This window comes from Lissotriton helveticus, chromosome 11 (genome assembly GCF_964261635.1).
Source record: "Lissotriton helveticus chromosome 11, aLisHel1.1, whole genome shotgun sequence".
Taxonomy (NCBI): domain Eukaryota; kingdom Metazoa; phylum Chordata; class Amphibia; order Caudata; family Salamandridae; genus Lissotriton; species Lissotriton helveticus.
The window spans coordinates 229,788,526-229,808,141 of NC_136072.1; the positions used below are offsets into that span (position 1 = coordinate 229,788,526).

At 41.7% G+C, this 19,616-nt stretch overlaps 1 protein-coding gene across 4 annotated transcripts in view; it reads left to right on the plus strand.

The window, feature by feature from the left end:
• Window positions 1–19,616, plus strand: part of DHX36 (DEAH-box helicase 36) — a 445,724-nt gene that overhangs the window by 257,112 nt on the left and 168,996 nt on the right. For all 4 annotated transcript variants that reach the window (XM_078667890.1, XM_078667891.1, XM_078667892.1 and 1 more), the window contains one exon: window positions 18,108–18,172. In XM_078667890.1, the coding sequence (XP_078524016.1) occupies window positions 18,108–18,172 (65 nt within the window). The remainder of the gene's footprint in view (window positions 1–18,107; window positions 18,173–19,616) is intronic.

Consider the following 19,616-nt stretch of genomic DNA (forward strand, 5'->3'; position numbering starts at 1 on the left):
TAATTCCCATGACGACTTAATGTATCCTTTACCCAACCTTTCATACTGGCCTGCCTGTATATACTTTTGGCAGTATCGAAATTGGAAAGTTGTTATCGGAATAGTTATTATCCTGTGTATTATCCATTCAATGACAGGTCGTTCTGACATTGTCAATGGTAATCTCTCAAGTTTTTCAATGCTCAGAATTGTATACTCTGCTCCTTTCTGTGCCAAGCTGATTTGTATATCAGTAAGGTTAAAGATGGAGAACAGTGACGTTGTGTTGATTAAACGCCAAGGCACGTAGCCTGAACGCAGATTTTGTAACGTCCAGCCAAGCTGTACAATAGAACGCAATTGCGACTGACCATGTTGTAACATTAGTAAGTCTTGCTCTATTATATCGATTGCAGATGATACAATACTGTCCAGTGAATATATTCTGGAAGACAGTCATTAACCCATTGTCCACAACAGAAAGTGATTTTTCCAAATTAATACGGTCAATTTCTCGTATTTTCTCTGCTGCTTCAATTTGAGTTGTTTTCCAAACTTCGTTATAAGCTGCATGTATAGAGGCCGCTATGAAACGCTTTTAACGCTGTTTGCGTGGTCCCATAATGAAATCACGCAAGTCAGCACCTTCTTTAAGTAAAGTTAAGTGTTGCTTAATTTCTGCCAGTGTGGATGTATGTAGCCATTCAAGGCAGAGTTTACCTACACTGTATGTTGTTACTATCCCTGGATGTTGTCACTGGGAGTATCTAGGGTCTGGCCTGGTCAATTTGAACCCCTGTATTTTGTTCAGAAATCTATCTGGACAGTTATTTGTGTCTGTGGGCCAGATCAACCATTTTTTCCAATCAGGATGTGTTCTGTTTTGGTTATAAATACGGGATACGTCTATCTCAACATCTGTAGTGCTATTACTGTCAGGTGTTGGCTTTGGAATAGACGGTTTGTTTAAGTCTTTAATTTTGGCTAGGCCAAGACAGGTTGTTTGTTGAATTGTGTCATTCAAAAATATAATTTGTTCTGGGATCATGCAGGCTCTGAACAATGATTCTATACCTTGCACTTCAAATGTATTCATTTTTTTCAAAAAATGTTTCTGAATAGATTAATTTTGTATTTGTCAGCATGGTTTTCATTCCTGTCTTATTCAACAGTTTGAAATAAAACGTTTCTGCTTCACTTGTGTTAAACCCTGAGAAGTATGGACATTTCTCATAAAATGTTTTCGAACTACCCTTCGGTGGAGTTGGACAATATTCCCATTGATTATAATTTAAAACATTTCTAGGTTGAGCAGATTTATGCAAATAATGGTTACCATAGTGGTTGTAGCAGTACATTTGATCATAATTTGATGAACCTTGTAAATAATCATGTTCTGTAAATTTTGCTGACATAACTAAGTCTGACATCATATCATTAATACTTTCAAAATCCCAATCATCAGAGAATGTACTCGGTTTTACAAAGTCACTTAATGAAACCTTAAATTGATGAGGATACTTCAAGAGCTCGACCAGGCCATATATATCGTAATCTGTTTTGTCCCATGCTACCCCACCAGGTATCGGATTGGCTGGGAAGTTTACTGAAGAAAGTTCTCTTTTCTCGATGTGTGAAGACTTGTGTGGCTTTAAGACCAGGTTGATATTCTGGCTTGCTGTGTCCATTGTAACATATTTTCCCTCAATGAAGTGTCCCAACCATAGCACCATGATGAGCCAAAGCAGGAGGAAAAGTACACCTAGCACCACCCAAAATTCAATCCATGGGGAAATCAGATAGGTTTCTTGCAGTTGTTGAAAGAGTTTTTTAGTTTGGTCTTTAAAAGTTTTTATTGCTGTTGGCTGTTCCTCAGGTTCGCTTAGATCCTCAGAGAAGTCGAAATCAATGAAGTAGCCTTATGCAGTTCTATCAATTGTTGGAATTGCTTGTGGATTTTTCTTTGTTTTATTAGCATAGTATGTGGCTACATCGTTGTAGACAGGTGTTTCTTGACAAATTGTTGTGATTTGGGTTTCAAGAGGCATAAGTTCCATGGCTGTGTTGCATAGTCCTTGTTGATTCACTGTAGGTTTATCAAGTGTGATTAGTCTCTCAGTTTGAACCTCTTGATTTGTAGCAAACTTTGGTGTTCTGCTATTTCTTGGGAGTCCACTTGGCCTACTACTTATTATTGGCCACATGATTGTGGTTTAACCAGGTCGATGGATACAACTCGTTTCTCCTTTTTACCAGCAAGGGGCGGTAGTACAACTGATCTTGTTCCGTTGACAGCTAAGACAGGTACTGTTTTCTGTAAGAAGGCCCAAATTCCTTCTTCACCGCGATTTTCTCTCTGACCAGATCCCCAATCTTTGGAATCCTGACAGGCCTTGCTGGGACAGGTGGTTTCTCTTCAGTGGCTGTTGGCTGTAGTTTCAACTTTATGTTGCTCAGGTCTTTTCTTGTTTCATTTAAGTCCTGTAAAATAGCCAAACGATCTTTGATATCAAAGCATTTTCTTTCCACCACTGAAGTTTGACTATCGAGGTCCTGGATATGCATTCTAGTCCCCAACAATAGTTCGTACGGACTGAAACCTTTTAGAGAATTTCTTGGCAGATTGTTAAGACTACATTGGACACTTATTAAATGTTTGACCCACCCAACCCCCGAACCTAATACCTTTGCCATTATAGATTGCTTTATGTCTCGGTTTTTTCTTTCCAACATCCCATTTCCCTCAGGAAGGAAGTGATCAGATTCCCGCAATGCAATGCCCATGTTGGTCATGTCCTCCTCATAAGTTCGAGAGCTTAAAAGCAGGACCCTGGTCAGAATGCAGCATGCCAATTGCGTCTATGCCGCTATTGACTCGCAAATCTTTTATAACAGTTCAGACGTCAGCCGAGAGCTGGGGTCTACATTTTAAGTGAAACTAGTCTCTTTATGTTCATTTGACGCATTTATCCTACTGTTTTCTTGCATATGGCTAGCATTGTCCTATCTAAGCGAAGGGCCATGGCAATACACCGGCCGGTTCGCCACTGCGATCTCTGTTGCAGTATGGGCAGTTTATTGCGAATTTGTGATGTTGCAGGCTCATTCCTGGCCACCATTATATTGATTGTAATTCTTTCAGAGATTCCTTAATTCTAAGGTGTCTTAGACCCTCACCCATATGTGCGTCTGCTATTAACAATACTCTCCTGTTCATGTTTGGAATTACTCTATCCCCCACTCCAGGGATTTGAGCAAAAGGAACGGAGTTTGCATCGATTACGTATGTATAATTGAGTGGATAGTTGATGGGTAGCGCTGCACAGTCGCCTTTTGGTGAAGTTTTTACCGCCAGCATAGTTTCCCCGTCTACGTATTTTTCTGAACGCTTTTTTGTAGCTACGAAAGCCGGCTTAGTTGCTTCCGCTGTGGCTGTCTCAGCTAATGAATTCCCTGAAACGTGAACGCCATCACGTTCATGACTCAGTGTATGTATCACGTGAGTCTTTGGTAGTTCTTTTTGTAAAAGAACTACTTGTTCCCAAAGCGATTTTTCCTTTATTGTGGCACCTGTTTCATCTTTGTAACCGTTTTCAACCCATTTCTGCAAGTCTTTGTTGTATGATTTTATGCAGTAATATGAAACGCACACTATTAGTGTCAGGAATTCGCGATCGGCATTGTCTAGCGCCATTTCTAATGCTATTACTTCAGTTTGTTGTTCTGAATTGTTCTCCACAGAGTGTGATATTGTTACCAGAGGTGTTAATTTACCTCCGCGCCACAGGTATTTAACAATCTCGCATGTGGCGTTGTAGGCTTGTTTCCCCCAAACCAAGGGTTGTGCATATCCGTCTGTGTATATTACTCAGGCGTACTGTTGTATGGGCAGAATTTCGATTGGCAGAGTATATTCTCTTTCATATTCTAGATTTTTTAATTTTTTCATTTCCGGGTCAAAATAGTATTTCACTTTGTCTGTAGCAAGAGAATTTTCCCATTGTATCCATTTTGGATTTAATGCCACAGTAGGTAAATTACATGGGCTGGTTAATGCCTCAAAGGCTGATTCTGCTGTTCTAACAGTAATCCGTCTGCCTTCGGCCTGGTCTCTTTCTTTTGCTACAGCTGTTTGAACCGCATGTACAATGTTTTCCTTAATACTGAATGTTTTTTCAGCTTCTGTGTACAAATGTGATTTGTATGCTATTGGTACCGTTTCTCCCTCATTAGAGGTTAGGTATGTGAATCCGCATCTTCCTGGGATGACTCGGATCACAAGGTTGCGTGTGTTATCGCGTGTTTGCAATTTTGTTTTAGCTAACATGTCTGTTTGCAATGATCTCAAAATTTCTGTGTGTTTTTGAGTCCAATTGATTGTTTTAAAATCTGGTTTTATTAGTTCGTAGAGAGGTTTAACCCTCTCTGCATAATTTAGAATGTAAGTTCTTCCGAAATTCAGGAAACCTAGAATTGATTGTAAGTTTTTCAGCATTCTTGGTGCTTGGATTACAGCACATTTCTCTAAGAAATTGTCTGCCAGGCTTTTGCCTTCACTTGATAATTCATATCCTAAAAACAGGACAGTTAGATGGACAATTCGTGACTTTTTAAAGTTGAATTTGTAACCCTCTGCTGCGAACCCAAGTATTATGGTGTTCACTCTTTTCAAGTGAGTATCCAAGTCATCATCTGTTAGATAGATGTCATCGACATAAGATAATGCCTCATCATCATACATTTGTAGTAACTCTGTTACTCTTGCTGAGAATAATCCTGGGCTGTTCTTGAACCCCTGTGGGAGTCGACAGAATTTCTGAGAGCCCATTATTGAGAAAGCGGTCAAAAACCTGCTTTCAGGTGCAATGTTTTGACAAAAGAATCCATTAGAGATGTCTAATGTTTTGTATTTTTTGCGCACGATGTTATTCATTAGTGCTGCACTGTGTGAGTTTTGTACTGCAAAAGTTTTGCAACATGAGTTTAGATGTCTGTAATCCAAAACTAGACGATATGAATCGTCTGGCTTGGAGACAGGAAACAAAGGATTGTTCATTTGTTAGGTGCATGTTTCAATCACCCCTCGGTATTCAAGTTGATCTAAGATCTCCCTGACCTGTTTCTTAGCTTCTTGCTTGATTGGGTACTGCCTCTGTGCAGTTGGTTGACATTTTAACTGGATTTTGTGAGGAGAGTCCTCATCCCATCCAACATGGTTTTTATACAATGCAGGGGCTTGTGCTACTGCCCACTTTCTTGCAAGTGTATATTTTTTATAAATTGGAATGTGATTTGAGAAGGCGGGCATAATCATTTCTTCGCCATGAGGGCACTCCCTGACAAACTCCGGTGGCCAGTCTTTTTCAGCTAAAAGGATGTCATAGCCTTTTGAGAGGTTATCCCAAAATAGACCCCTTATTTTCTTAGTCTTATCTCCCTCTATACGTAATGTTATTTCGTATATTTTATGAGGTTTACTAACTCTGGTATCTGCAGTTTCCACCTGAATGTATTCATTCGTGTCCACTGTCTCCAGATGATTCATCAGGATCTTGCGAGCTATGCTCACTTCTGCTGCGCTGTCTAGCATTGTCTGAGCCCACTCTCCGTTTTTCAACTGTGTCCTCAGGATCTTCGGCATGTTTGATTACTTTTATGCTGGCTACCTTCTTTTTTGGAATTGTAATTTTTTACTTTGATGAGCAGGTTCCTTGTCTTTGGACTTGACGTGCTCTTCCCTGTGTTCTGACCGTCCTCTTCTTTCCGATTTCTGCGAGGAAGTCTGAAAAGATCGAGAGGGACGTGTATCAATATCTTGATATCTATCAGGTTTCTTCAAATTATCCCTATTTCTAAGGTTGTATCTTTTCTCAGAGGGCTCCCTCTGGGGAGACATGTGTCCTTGGTCCGGAGATCTTTCTCTCCGCCGAGGAGACTTTCCTCTGGACTGGAATCTTTTTTTCTTTGGGAGTGGATTGTTTATTTCCATCCCAGCTCTTTTTTGGAGTGTTTAGATTATTTTTAATAAATATTTTTTCAGGATTTTCAGTTAGTTGGGGTTTTACTGGTTTCCCACCCAAACTATCTCTTCCTAGTTCTTCATAGGATTTTTCTATGATTCTGGCAAGTTCAAATGGCTGTTCTGCTATATCTGTTTCTTTCAATTTCTGGAGGAAAGTTATATCCTCCGTTGCCAGTTGAACCAACTCTCTATATGCCTTTGTTAATTCTTTCATTTTAACTAAGAGTTCTTCGCTAGACATTGTATCAGTGTCAGGTTGTGGTGTGTAGCTGGCTGGAACCGGCCACGTTGCTCCTGATCTACCTAGTGGACCGAGCCTGGTGATGTGATTATTATGTTTTAGGGCGCCTTTAAACCAGAGCAGGTGCTCTTGGTATTTTAATGGGATTTCCACCTCCTCGAAAGGGGTGTATTCATCCGGTGGTTCCTCTATTTTGTAATAGTGGAATTCATGTGTGACAGCGTTTGCTGCTGGAAAGTTTATCCATGAATAGAATACCTCTGTCTGCCGATATTCATGTGCCTCAATTACGAATATGACTGTACCACCTCTCGATGTTAGTCCATTTTCTATAAGTTTAATAGTTATAGTTTTTCTTATGTTGACCGGAATGAGTATTGCATCCGGGTCGGTTTGCAGGAGACTATTGTCGTCCTCTAGGAGACGAGCTGCTATTCTAGCTGTCTCCCTCTCTGCTTCACCATCTGACATTTTACTGACAGGAAGGTTTTTGTTGCAGATCAAGTTTCAAGGAAACAAAGATTAGGTGCACAATATTTTGGAACACTGTATCCTTCAACGTTGAATAAACCAAAAACTATAAATAGAAATCTCTTCCTACTAAGTTCCGGCGGATTTTAACCTTTGACCCACTCCAGACGTCTTTGGAGTATTTACGGGAGAAAGGGTCTGTGTGAAAAAGCACGACTGAGTTACTCTAACGTCTTGGGTTAGATTTATCGCCTTACCAAACGTTGGGCGCCATGTAGTGTAGTTCCTATAGTCCCAATAGGCTCTGCGCATTGGAATAATATCTTCAGTAGTTTAGACATAGGACTGAGATTATCTAGGTCTCTACTGACTATATTAGACTTAAGTTTTTGTGTGCCAGCTAGCTCAGAGTTCACTAGAAACTTTCTCGAATAGGCGAGGAGGAGTTTAACCTCCCTGGATAGACAAGAAGGGATTTAGTTTCTGACAACCATAAAACATGAAAACTTTGCTCTCCCTGAATAAGAGTATATCTCTAGAGTCGTGTGAAAACAAAAGACAGCTATTTCACTCAGTCAATAAGTGCGTACTTAGTTTCACCAGATTGCAGAGAAAAAGAGAGACGGGCGTTTTCAATAAAAGGTGTTATTTATTGAGCAGTCTCTTTCCTCATACAAGAGAAATGAATTGCTACAATTGCAATACTTATAGTTAAGTAAAGTGCATACAGTAAAAGCAGGATTATGAAATAATACTGTAAAAGCATAGATATGGTTTCTTAGCCATATGATACTTTAAAATGGATAAAATAGATACATACATATATACATTGACTAATCGTACTCAACTGGTGCTTCTAACTATGCCTACCCCGGTGTACCTGACCTAAGCCTAATACGTGGGAGGGAGTAAGTAAGTAGCAGTTTAAGTTAAGTTTGTTTTGCCCAGAATCTGACTCAAGAATTCTCTGTAAGGGTTAAGTCAGTTCAGTACCTGGGTATTAGAAGGCAGGAGGGCTGGTATCTCTCTCTCAGGACTCGGTATCCCAGTCACCCGCAAGCGTAAGCTAGAAACGCCGGAGGCTGGATTTCTCGGCAGGAGAAAAGACAGCGTCTTTCTCAGCGCGTCAAAAGGGAGGGGCAGCGTCCGTGGGCTCTCGCATCAGCTGGGCTCTCGGGCAAGTAGTAGCTGCTCCAGATTCATCACCACCGTGTGTTTGCTTAAGGCAACGTTGGTATATTTATACCTGAAAGGTGCTGGGGTTGACGTAAGGCTGGACATAAGACGTCAATAAAGATGTCACTAAGAACTGGTCGTTCTTAGAGTGCTTTAGAGGAGTTCTCGGACGAAATCAAAACAACAGCAGCGGGGATTTCCTAGGTTGCTGGAGGCTTGGATTTGTTTAAGAACTCGGTGTGCTTTCTAGGGGGCTGGAGGAGCAGGCTTGCTTAATGTGACAGCATGCGCTATGACCGAATTATGAAAAGGGCTTCTATGCCGTTGCAGGGATATTATTGATTTATAGTATGTGAATAAACACCCTAGGCAATCAATAACAATGGCAAAACACGTAATGTAAATTGACAGTGAGGACTAAAGGTGAACGAAGAGAATTAAAATAAATCAAGACTTTAATGTAGACAGTTTAAAAATCATACAGATACATTGCATCTTCATAAGCATACACAATAGACATAATAATAAAAAAGACCATATACTTCATTACTCATTATACATCTAAAAATAAAACCCGTTTAATTAATAAAATTCACACTGTGGCGATTGCAACTCGACGCGCGTTTCGGCGTAAGGACGCCTTCTTCAGGAGCCACCCAAATTTGTTGATATCTAAAACATATATTAAAAAGATATCAAAACCATGGCAGCGGGGATTTCCCAGGTTGCTGGAGGCTTGGATTTGTTTAAGAACTCGGTGTGCTTTCTAGGGGGCTGGAGGAGCAGGCTTGCTTAATGTGACAGCATGCGCTATGACCGAATTATGAAAAGGGCTTCTATGCCGTTGCAGGGATATTATTGATTTATAACCGGACAAGGGCAAAGAATAGGATATCGATTCAGGTACCTAGATAAAACACACTACAGGGTTGTGGCCTTGGACCACCTCTCTGCAACGCAGCTTTGTGGCGCTCACTTGAGGCACCTGGTGGGCTAATTGGCTCCCAGGGACCCTCATTCAAGGAGAATTAATCCCCCAAATTAAAACCCGCCAGGGGGCGCGTTTGCACAGTGGTGAAGGGAGGGGGCGGGGCCTGATATGACGTGTGTAGTTATGCAATCACTCCGCTAAAACCCAAACACTTATTCACCATGCACCCTCCTTGCAGCACTCTAATCATCCAGCCACTTCCCATGCGCTCATGCAATGACTCATGCAGTAACGCATGCACTGCTACGATCCTCTGAGCACTACCCATGCAGTCCAGCCATCGACCCTGTCCGTACCCATGCACTCTTTCAACCACCCAGCCAGCACCATGTACTTATCCAATCACTCCACCAAAACCCAAGCACTTATAAATTCGCCATGCATTCTCCTTGCAGTACGCTAATCTTTGTCAGTAGCCATGTACTCATGGAATGATCCAGGCACTAACACATGCTCTGCTACAATCCCCTGTGCACTACCTATGCAGACCTCTAACCACCTACACAGTAGTGATTCACTCCTCCAATTATCCAGGTTGTACCCATGCACTACAGAAATCCCACTGTCACTACCCATGCACTCCTCAAAGCAGCCATCCAGCATCATGTACTTATCCAATCACTCCGCCCAAACCCACGCAGTTATAAAATCACCATGCACTGTCCTTGCAGCACTCTAATCATTCAGTCACTACCCATGTACTCATGCACTGACCCAGGCACTAACTCAAGGTAAATACAGAGGAGATCATGCTAATTACAGGGGTACCCAAACACATAGTGTTACCTGGTGTATGTAGGTGTTTTTACTGTATTCGAAGTGTCTTTTAGCATAGCACTGGTTCCGGTCCTGGTTAGTCAGAGTCAGTTTCCACCAGTACCCGTCACTAAAAAGTTGGGGGCACCACGGTTGGTTCTTTCTGCATTTATCTTGCTTCTTCCTGCATACACATGCACTGGACAGTGGACCAATAGAATCAGCACTAACGCCTGAAAGTAACCAAATGTCTTATCTAAGTATCAAAAAAGTAATGACGTGTGCCAGCTCTAAAGGTACCGTCTGTCCAAGGACACCACTCTTGCCAATGGAGTTAATCGTAAATGTCTCTTAAATTGGTGCTGCAACACTTTTCAACCTTATACAATACGGTCATATCATACTGAGTCCATATTGCTGAGATGGTTATCGTTCTTCCTCAATTGCTTTTATTTTTCTTTACATTTTTTAAGCCACAGCCAACGCGTTTTGATCTGTAAATCAGAACTTCTTCAGAGCTGTAAAGTTTAAAACATATATAAAACACATATAAACATATATAAAACTACATATAAAAACCACATATAACAGTACATATAAAAATACATATAAAATACAGCATTAAACATTGTTGGACATTGAAAAAGCCAAATACTTCACGACATACCAAATAACTTGGTCAGATACATTGAGATGGACACTTCACAAAACTACATAAAGCATGACTCATATGACCTGCACAAACATTTAAGATAAAACACCGATATAAACTATGCTCCATAGTTCGAGATCAAAGGATCAAATGTTCCCTCATGTACAACCACACATAAGAAATAACTATATGTCATTACATTCACAAACAACTTAGAACTATCCATGGGTTCAAAGCAAATCAACGAGATGCAGACGTATCTTCCTTCATATCGCAATGTTGCCTAACAACCCTCAAGAGAAATTCTACATGTAAACCTATAGTAGCATATTTCTACATTTGTGCATAAACAATTACTATTTAATGTTGACTAGTCTTAAGAACTTTCTATATGTAAGTTGTGTGTGAGTTAAGTGTGGGTCCTTTGTTCTCTGTTTTACTACTAGGTACATTAAAAAAAGTAAAAAAAGGAGAACTGACGGTTTCAGGAGCATTAAAACATTGATACTCAGACAAGAGTTTTCCTAATTGTGTTTCTATTTGAACGTCGAGTAATGCTTCTTGAAATCTATCTGCTGATGGAATGAGTATTTATGTATGGCGCGCAGAGTTTAGAAAAACCCTAAGAAAACATGAAAACAGGCCTCGGTGCACAAGTTACCCTCACAGCGAGAGGCTGTAAGACGAAAGGCAGAGAATTAACCCTGCTCTTTACACAGCAGCCTCTCTGCTTCTTGACATAGGTCTCTCTGTGCTTTTGCTTCAGATTAAGCCATGCCCGATGCTTGAGCCATACTGGGACACTATTAAGAAACCTTTGGATCGAAAACTTTACTTTCAATTTAGATCAGGCAGTCTGCCCCTGTAACGTTTTACATCCAAATGGTCTCCCACTGGAGACAACCGAGGTCTTGCTTGTTCCAAACATGTAGAGTCATACGCGCATGTGCTTTTTGCTTGTCCTCCCTATGCCAGCCCACGTAAAGCTTGGCTGGCCCAGCTTTTTAAGAACATGGGTATAAGGTCCTAAAACATAGCCCTGCGAATCCTCTGCACTGACCCATCTCCTAGGTATGCACTTTCGGTGGCCAAATTACTGAGGTGGATGTGGCACATACGTTCCAAACAAATCAGGGCTTGATAATGTTTAAGATGTAATCACCCTTCACTGTGCAGGTGTGTGACTGCGCAAAGCAGCTCTTGGGGGAGTATACCACGCTCGTCAAGGCGTTTTAGATTGCCTCTTGATTGTTGTTTTTTAATATGGTCTTTTTTAACTTTGGTTACTCTGTGTAACAGAACGATGGCTTTGATTGCACTTTTGTATTAATGTCTTAACCTTTTTTAACTTTTGTAAAATATTTTTTTATTTTTTTATCTGTAATGCTTTTATGACTAGTGAAGTCGAACAAAGCTTCTTTGAATTAATAGATATGCACAGGCCTTTAATTGCTGGGTCCCTAATAGGGGTGAGGCCTATACAATTAAGGGCATGGTTTAAACATATACACTATAAATCGCGTAGAGTGGCACCGTACCCACACATTTCAACTGGCATAAATTGGCCATGCTCTGTTGCTTTGCTGAGAGGCTAATGATTGGATGCTCACGTATTCTAATCACCTTTATGCTCCTAATAGCTACTGAGAAACTCCACTGCCTTCCACCCCAACTCAATTGTGCCCCTTTATAAACGGCTGGATGTGACCCAATTTAAATTATGTACTGTACAATAGTAATATGCTGACTGAGGGAAGAAAAAAAATGTAACACCCTGGAAAAAAGCAAACACTCCTAGGGAATGCAAGATTAAGTAAAGCCTGTGAAATATGAGCAAGAACACCATGGATCACCCTAAAGCTTTTTACACATTGTTCAGAAATCGATCCGTGTTTTTGCATTTGAAAAGCACGCATTTGCAATGCAAAGGGTCTCACATTTGCGAGATTTTAAGCTATTGGCATTGACAATGCCTTTTATCTCGCTGTTTTAAAAAGAACACATATATAAAAGGCATTTGCATTTACAATGCCAATAGCTCAAACTCTAGCAAATGCGAGACCTATTGCATTGCACATGTTTGTTTTAGATGAGCTGTCCTTCGAACTGACAGGGTCTAAACTGGTTCTCTAACCCATTGTGACTTGATCCCAATTTTCTAGTATGGTCCTGGGAATGAAAAGGAGAAGCCTTCCTTTGCATTTCCAAGTTGATAGGTAGTACAAAAGCTGTTATTTTTCTGCCATTTTTCCTATGCATTCCCAGATTGCTAATGTTTCCAAAGATATCAACAGTTAATACCTTCTAGGTATTCCTGATCTCAGTGGCATGTCCTGTGTTCAATGTCATTAATTTTAACAGCTGAAGATGTGCGTTTTCCACCTCTGGAGGTGTGGTGAGACGAAGATTTGGTGTTAAGCCAGTTCTGGTACTAATACCGTACATCACACCCAGTCCTTTTGTATTGAAAATGTAGCTAGTCCTACTCAGTGAAAAAGGTTTTCTGGTTTCAATTACTGTGACCGCCCACTTTTTAACCAAATCCTGTATGATGTGGCTTTTTTTTCTTCTTCTAAATATGAGGCACCCAGCCTTTGGGCTTACCAGCCAGACAATACAGGGATTTATCAATATATAAAACTACAATTTCCTACATGGCCAAATTAGTTTTCATTGTCAGGTGTTAATGCAGTGCTTTTAAAACACAGCCCAACCAGAGCACATTGGTGCTCCTGGCAACTATATATTTGTTTATATATGTGAGTGGTGTGAATACACTCAGCAGCCCTTGTGTCTTTTACCATACCTTTGATGCATTTTCTGTGCCTTCTAGAATTACTTTATTTAAAATTTAACTGGATTGGTAAAACCAATTTCACCAATACCAGTTGAGGGCCGAAGATGAGTGTCACAGTGCACAGAATCCTAATAGCAGAAAAAATAGGGACCGGAAAAAGGCAGAAGGTCTGTGGTAACCATACAGAAAATGCAAATCTGCAACACTTGCTAATTTTCAAATCATCTTTAGATAGTATGACATAGAGCCATGGTACAATGTAGCTCTCTTAGGCACACCACCTAAAAGCAGAAATAAAAAAAGAGTAATAACCATTACCAGTGTTGTACTGGTGCTTGCAACCACCAACGTACATTAGCTGGTAAATGAAGCAGTCCTAAGTTCTTCCCCCTTTGAACTCCAGTCAGTACCTTGCATATGTGTTACAGATCCACACTTAATCAAATCTAAATGACTGCCTAATAAAAACCGCAAACTATAGATTGTTGTGCCTCACTTTAAACTGTCATCTAGGGTTGATGATAAATTCATCCAACAGATTAAAAAACGCTAGTGGACTTCACGTAAAGGGTCTCTATTTACCAGACTCCATCAATGATTTTAACTAGATGCTCACTAGTCACTTTGAGACTGTGTCATTTTAAGATTTTGTTTACTCTGGTCATTATGATTTCTGTAACGTTTGAGTATCTTGTTGATCTGATTGTGGATGGATTGACGCAACTGAGTTCTCATTAGAAAAAACTGCTGTCTCACATCCCCTGATTCTCAGTCATATCATGAATAAAAAGACATTATTTTTTGCGAATTACAAGAAATAATGTTTTACTTTCAGGCAATGTAGTTTACCGTTGATGGAGAAGGTGGTAGCGTACCTCAATAGGTTTGCAGTGAATGAAACACGTTTACTTTTCATTAATTGTCATTTTGCCATATATGATACTACATTTTTAGACCTTTATTAGGTTCAAACATAAAGCACTGGACGCCTTATGGTGGAAGAATGGAGATCAAAAAGCACTGTAAGCTTTTATAATCATATGAGTATGATCTCTAAGTGTAGGTGATGTAAATTCTAAGTTTCCTGATGAACTCAGCCCAAGGAAATCTCTGAGAGCTCAGAAATGTTATATGTAGTTCCTAAAAAAGGAGGACTGCATCTTTTTGCTGGAAAACCCTGTAGAAAGCTGGCTCTGTCTATACTATACCAAAGTGAGGTATAGTGTGCACAGAGTCCAGTGGAACCCCAATGGTAGGCAGAGGTAAAATGAGATAGAACCTTACTCTCTATGTGTGGTACTGTGGTCGAGCAGTAAGGCAGTATCAGAGAACAGTGTTAAGCATTTGTTGTACACACTCAGTCAGCAAATGAATTCACACGCTCAAAGACTGAACTTTGTACTTGTATAAAAATATTCTTTTAGGTATTTTATTTCTAGAACCAACGAAGTCTGGCACAGGGAAGCAATAAATACTTTACAGTAATAAAAGCTGAATGTAATACAGTTGTATTGCAATTGTAAATGTACATTGGTTTGACTTACAGTATTGTTTCAGAGAAATGCATTCACTTGTAAATACAGTACAAAGACATCAATGGGATTTTCAGTAAAATAGCAGGTAAGTTACTTTGGGATCACTTTTCTTACTCAGTGCTGTATGCCTGAATGGAGCACTGGGACATTTCCTGTAAACAGGTGAGTAAAAGCGTTTTTGTTAAATTGTACAATGTCAAATAATTTCTTTAGGTTTCAAAACTCCACACTTTGAAACTTTTTCAGGAAAAACAGTCAATGTTATCCTATGGAGGAAAATATGGTTATCGGTTTTTAGGTAACTATTTGGTAGTGGGAGTTAAGGGTCTAGGGGTAGACTCAGCGGTCCCCCAGGGTCAGTGATGCACTCTTGTTACACCCGCAGCGGCATTAGCCGGCCGGCTGCATAGTGTTGAGGCCTTTTGGGGTCAGATCTTCTTACCAGCTCCTGGTCGCGGTTAGGGGGGCCTTCTGGATTTAGACGGCATGCGTCGGCTGGAGGCTTGGGCCAGGTCCGGGGTATCCGGATCTCAGTTCAGGGTTGCCGGGGTGACCTCCTTGTGATGTTTTCCCACTCGAGCTCGAGCCGTGGACGGCGGGTCCAGAGTGGGGCTGATTTGCGGTTTTCGGCTGCTGCCAGAGGTTGCAGTTGAACAAATCCAGTTTTCACGGGAGAAGCAGTCTTTGGAAGTGAAGGCAGGCAGGTCCTCTGGGGTTTTTGAGGTTGCTGGCAGCAGGACACACCGGGATTTCACAGGAGTAGGTTCAAGGGGGAGACAGGCCGATAGTGCTGGGGCCATGTCAGTGGGCGTCTTCCTCTTGGTAGCTGCTGCACAGCTGTTCGGTCCTTTTTCTTTTCTTCTTGTTTCTTGTCTGGATCTGAGGAAGCAAGGTTCAGGGGTGACCCTAAATACTAGATTTTGGGGCATTACTGGGAGGTAAAGGGCAAGGACCAATGTGTCCCCTCTATTGGGTGGGTATCCCCCCTAATATGCCACCCTCCTGTGGGAGGGGGGCATGACCCTGTCCCTGGATGGCTGAGTCCTCCCATCTTCAAGATGACGTGGACTGAGAGTTGTGCTTCACCTCGCCTCCTCCACCTGAGGGGTGGAGTTGGCAGATGTGGGCTCACCTCTCTTCCTCATTTGTTTTTCCCGCCGGTTCTCCCACCCAAGGTGGGGTCAGAACCGGTGGGGACCAGTTGCTGAAAGCAGCAATGGCCTGGGGAAGCTCACAGAGGCGGCAAGCCTTTAAAGCTTCCCCTTTGTGAACCCTGCCCATCATGGGGAAGGAGGCTTGACACCTCGTCCCAGGATGTGCATTGTTTCGGGCCCCAGAGAGCAACAGGCTCTCGGCCCAGGGGTCCAGAAACATGTCTGGTGGTGGAAGCTGAGAGCAGCCACTCAGCCTGGACACTAGTGGTGGGTTACCTTTCAGGGGGCATCTCTAAGTTGCCCTCTGTGTGCATTTTTCATTAAATCCCACCACTGTATTCTCTTAATGGCAGCACTGCAATTACAATGTCTAAGAATAGACTCAGACACTGTAGGGGTATAGGCTCATGCACCTGTACCCGCACCACTGGTATAGTGCACCCAGCTAGAGGGTTGACTGACCTATGTCAGGGACGTGGGTTGTAGGCAAGTCACACAACGATGTGTGCCATGTCGACTCTTCACTTTGTTTTGCACCAAAACACGCAGCCTGCAAAGGCAGTGTGAGTGTATTGGTACAGGACCTCTAAGGGTAGCACAATATGTGCTGCAGCCCTTAGAGGCCTTCTCTGGCCACAGTGCCCTAGGTACCTGTGGTACCATTTACCAGGGACTGGCCTGTGGCCAGAGATGCCAATTGGGCTAGTTTTGGGGAAAGAACACAGGCCCTGGGAATCTGATTGGCAGGGACCCATGGCACACCAAGTAAAAGTGCATCTGTAGTCTGGCAAAAAGTGTGTGTGTGTGTGGGGGGGGGTTACTGCAACAAAAACCCACTTTCCTACAAAACCCCATACTGACCGGAACCATGATGCCCAAAAATAACTTTCATATTTTCAATTAATTAAGTTAATAACTTTAACCCCTTGCATGGTGGGCGTGTGCCGAGAATGGCCGGGGCCGTCCAAACCCCACCCACTCATTATTTGCCCAACACGGCGGCGGAATTTGCGCCGCGGTCAAGGACTTAATAAGGAATCAGTAAAATCCTGTAACTTGTCCCCTTTTTCCCAAACAGTACTCTTTTTAGTTTGCATCAGGCTGGCTAGTCAGAAAAGCCTTGGATCTCCTGTTTCGTTGCAGGAAAAACACATATAGCATAGGATTTAGTGATGTTGACAATGATGCTCCAGGTAGAAGTTATGGATGCCAAAACCCTTTTTAAGGCTTTAACACGAATGCTTCATCTAGGGAATATAATCAGAAAGGAGTGCAGTGCCTAACTCTTACAATTAGGTTGGAACCTAAAATCTGTCACATGTTCACGTGAGAGCCTTGTAACCCAAGGAAAATAACGGAAGATGGTGAAATAGCGTGGGGTACTATAGTAGTAGTTGTTTATATAATGTCTGGATGATGAACATCATGCCAGTCTTTTTTCCAGAATGTCTTATGGTCCAATCAACAGATATTTAACTGCAGACATAGTCTTAAAATATATCTTTCCCTTTCTGGGTCTTCTCCCTACAAATGGATTCTCAGTGTTTAACAATTTTTAGTAAACAGTTAAGAAATAACCTCTCACACCTACATCTATGGTACTGCAGTACATGGTTAGATTTCAGCAAGGTGGCAAATAGGATAAATCATTACTCTTAGTGTTGCACTGAATATTAAAGAACATGGTATTTACTTTTTCCGTAACCATCATGACTACACTAGCAATACCAATCTAGGGACAACAATAGCACAGCACTACACAGTCAACTGAATAACACCTGATGAACAAAATATTTATTTTGTGGCTGGTGCCTGTTTCCTTACCTAGCATGCTGAATGGGATTACAATCTATGTTTCCAAAATTGTCTTCAATTCAATATAAACCCTACCAGAGAGAAGGACTAAAGGTACCCCCATCTCATCTTCTATCATCTAAAACAAGTAATCTGGTGGAAAGTGATAACCCTTGCTTCCTTATTGTAGTGTCTCTTACCACACCTTGTTTTGAGAAGTTGATATTGACTTTTCAGAAGGTGTCTTAGCAGAGGTTTCTATTTCTCGGTCACTAGTGTCCAGCGCAGATCCCAAAGGGTTATATTCATGCCATATTACAGGTATGCTCATATAAGATGCTCATATATTGGATGCAGTGGTGCTAAAAAAACTTGTTTAAGTAATCAGGATTATACTGGATATTACACATGAATCTGCTATTGTTTACATTGCAACTATATTAACATGCATGAAAAGTGCAGAGTTTATTATGAAATCATATTTCAATGTGGAATGTTGCCACATGTTTATTATTGTTTTTTGTTTTTTATGCCTGCAGGTTTTTAAAAAGACTCCGCCAGGAGTACGAAAAATAGTGATTGCAACTAACATTGCAGAGACCAGGTAAACTTCAGTTTATTCTACTCAGAAAATATTATTTTAAATTTAGCATGATTATTACTTGTGTTTGTTAGAAAAGACATCACCAGACAAAACAAATGTAAAAATCTACAGCCAGATACCTTTTCCCCATCATTAAAACTAAATCAAAGAGCAAGAGCTGCAAGTTATCATGCCATTCTCAACCTAGACCCCATCAAACAGATGTCCGTCAAACTGGCAGCAATTTTTTTACAAAGGGCTTAATTAGTCATCGGAGGCTTCCTAAGTAATGTAATGTAATGTAATGTAAGACATATTTTTATAGCCCAAACTGTCACGCAAAGGGTATCCTGGCGCTTTGACTCTAGATACATCACAAACAGAACGAGATCACACAGCCCTAGGAAAGGGATGGGACTTCAGCCCCTTTTTGAAAAAATAAAGTTCATTCGAACTCCTCAAGAGGAGTGGAAGGGAATTCCAGAGTTTAGCAGCCGTGAAGCCAAAGGAGCGGCCACCCATCCGTATCCTCTGGATTCTAGGAACTGCCACCAAATAGGCAGAAGAGGAACGTAAAGGTCTGGCTGCCGAATACCATAAAAAGAATTCCTGAAGTGCAATGGGCCCTTGTCCGTGTAGTGCCCTGAAGACAATGCAAGAAGCCTTAAAGCAGATCCGCTGATGAACAGGCAGCCAATGAAGGTCTCTAAGTGCCAAAGATGATGATGAGGTTGAGCGCGCCTGTGAAAGGGCCAGCTTGGCTGCCATATTCTGGATCCGCTGCAGTTGTCTAATCCGGGAGCTAGGGCCACCTAGGAGCAATGCATTGCAGTAATCCAGTCTGCTGAGTATGATGCTACGCACTACTTCGGGTCTGGCCGATGCAGGTAGCATGGGGAGGATCTTACGCAACATTCGTAACAGCATCATACAGGTACCAATGGTCTTGTTTACAAAGGCATCCAACTGTAGGTGTGGATCAAAGATGACACACAGGTTGCGTGCAGCATCCGCTGCTTCAACCGTGACCGAGATGGTGGGGGGCCAGAAGTCGGCAGGCAGAGGACGAGATATTTTGTCCAGTGAACAGTGCAGCACCGCTGTCTTTGATCCATTGAACTGAAGGGAATTTTGTCTTAGCCAGTCCGCAGTGGCTAGCATGCAGCGATGGAAGGTCTCCATAGAGACAGCGTCCTTACCTGCAAAGGAGAAGATAAGCTGCGTGTCGTCAGCATAGTTTATTACAGTGATGCCAAAGGATTTAATCAGCCTGAACAGGGGGCAGAGATAAAGATTGAACAAAATGGGGCTGATCGCCGACCCCTGAGGCACACCTTGCCCCACCATTCTGATGTCAGACCTAACTGGGGGCAAGGCCACCACTTGATGCCTATTATGAAGGTAAGAGACCAGCCAGTCCCGGGCCAAACCGACCACCCCATTCTCTTCCAATCTCTTAATTAGA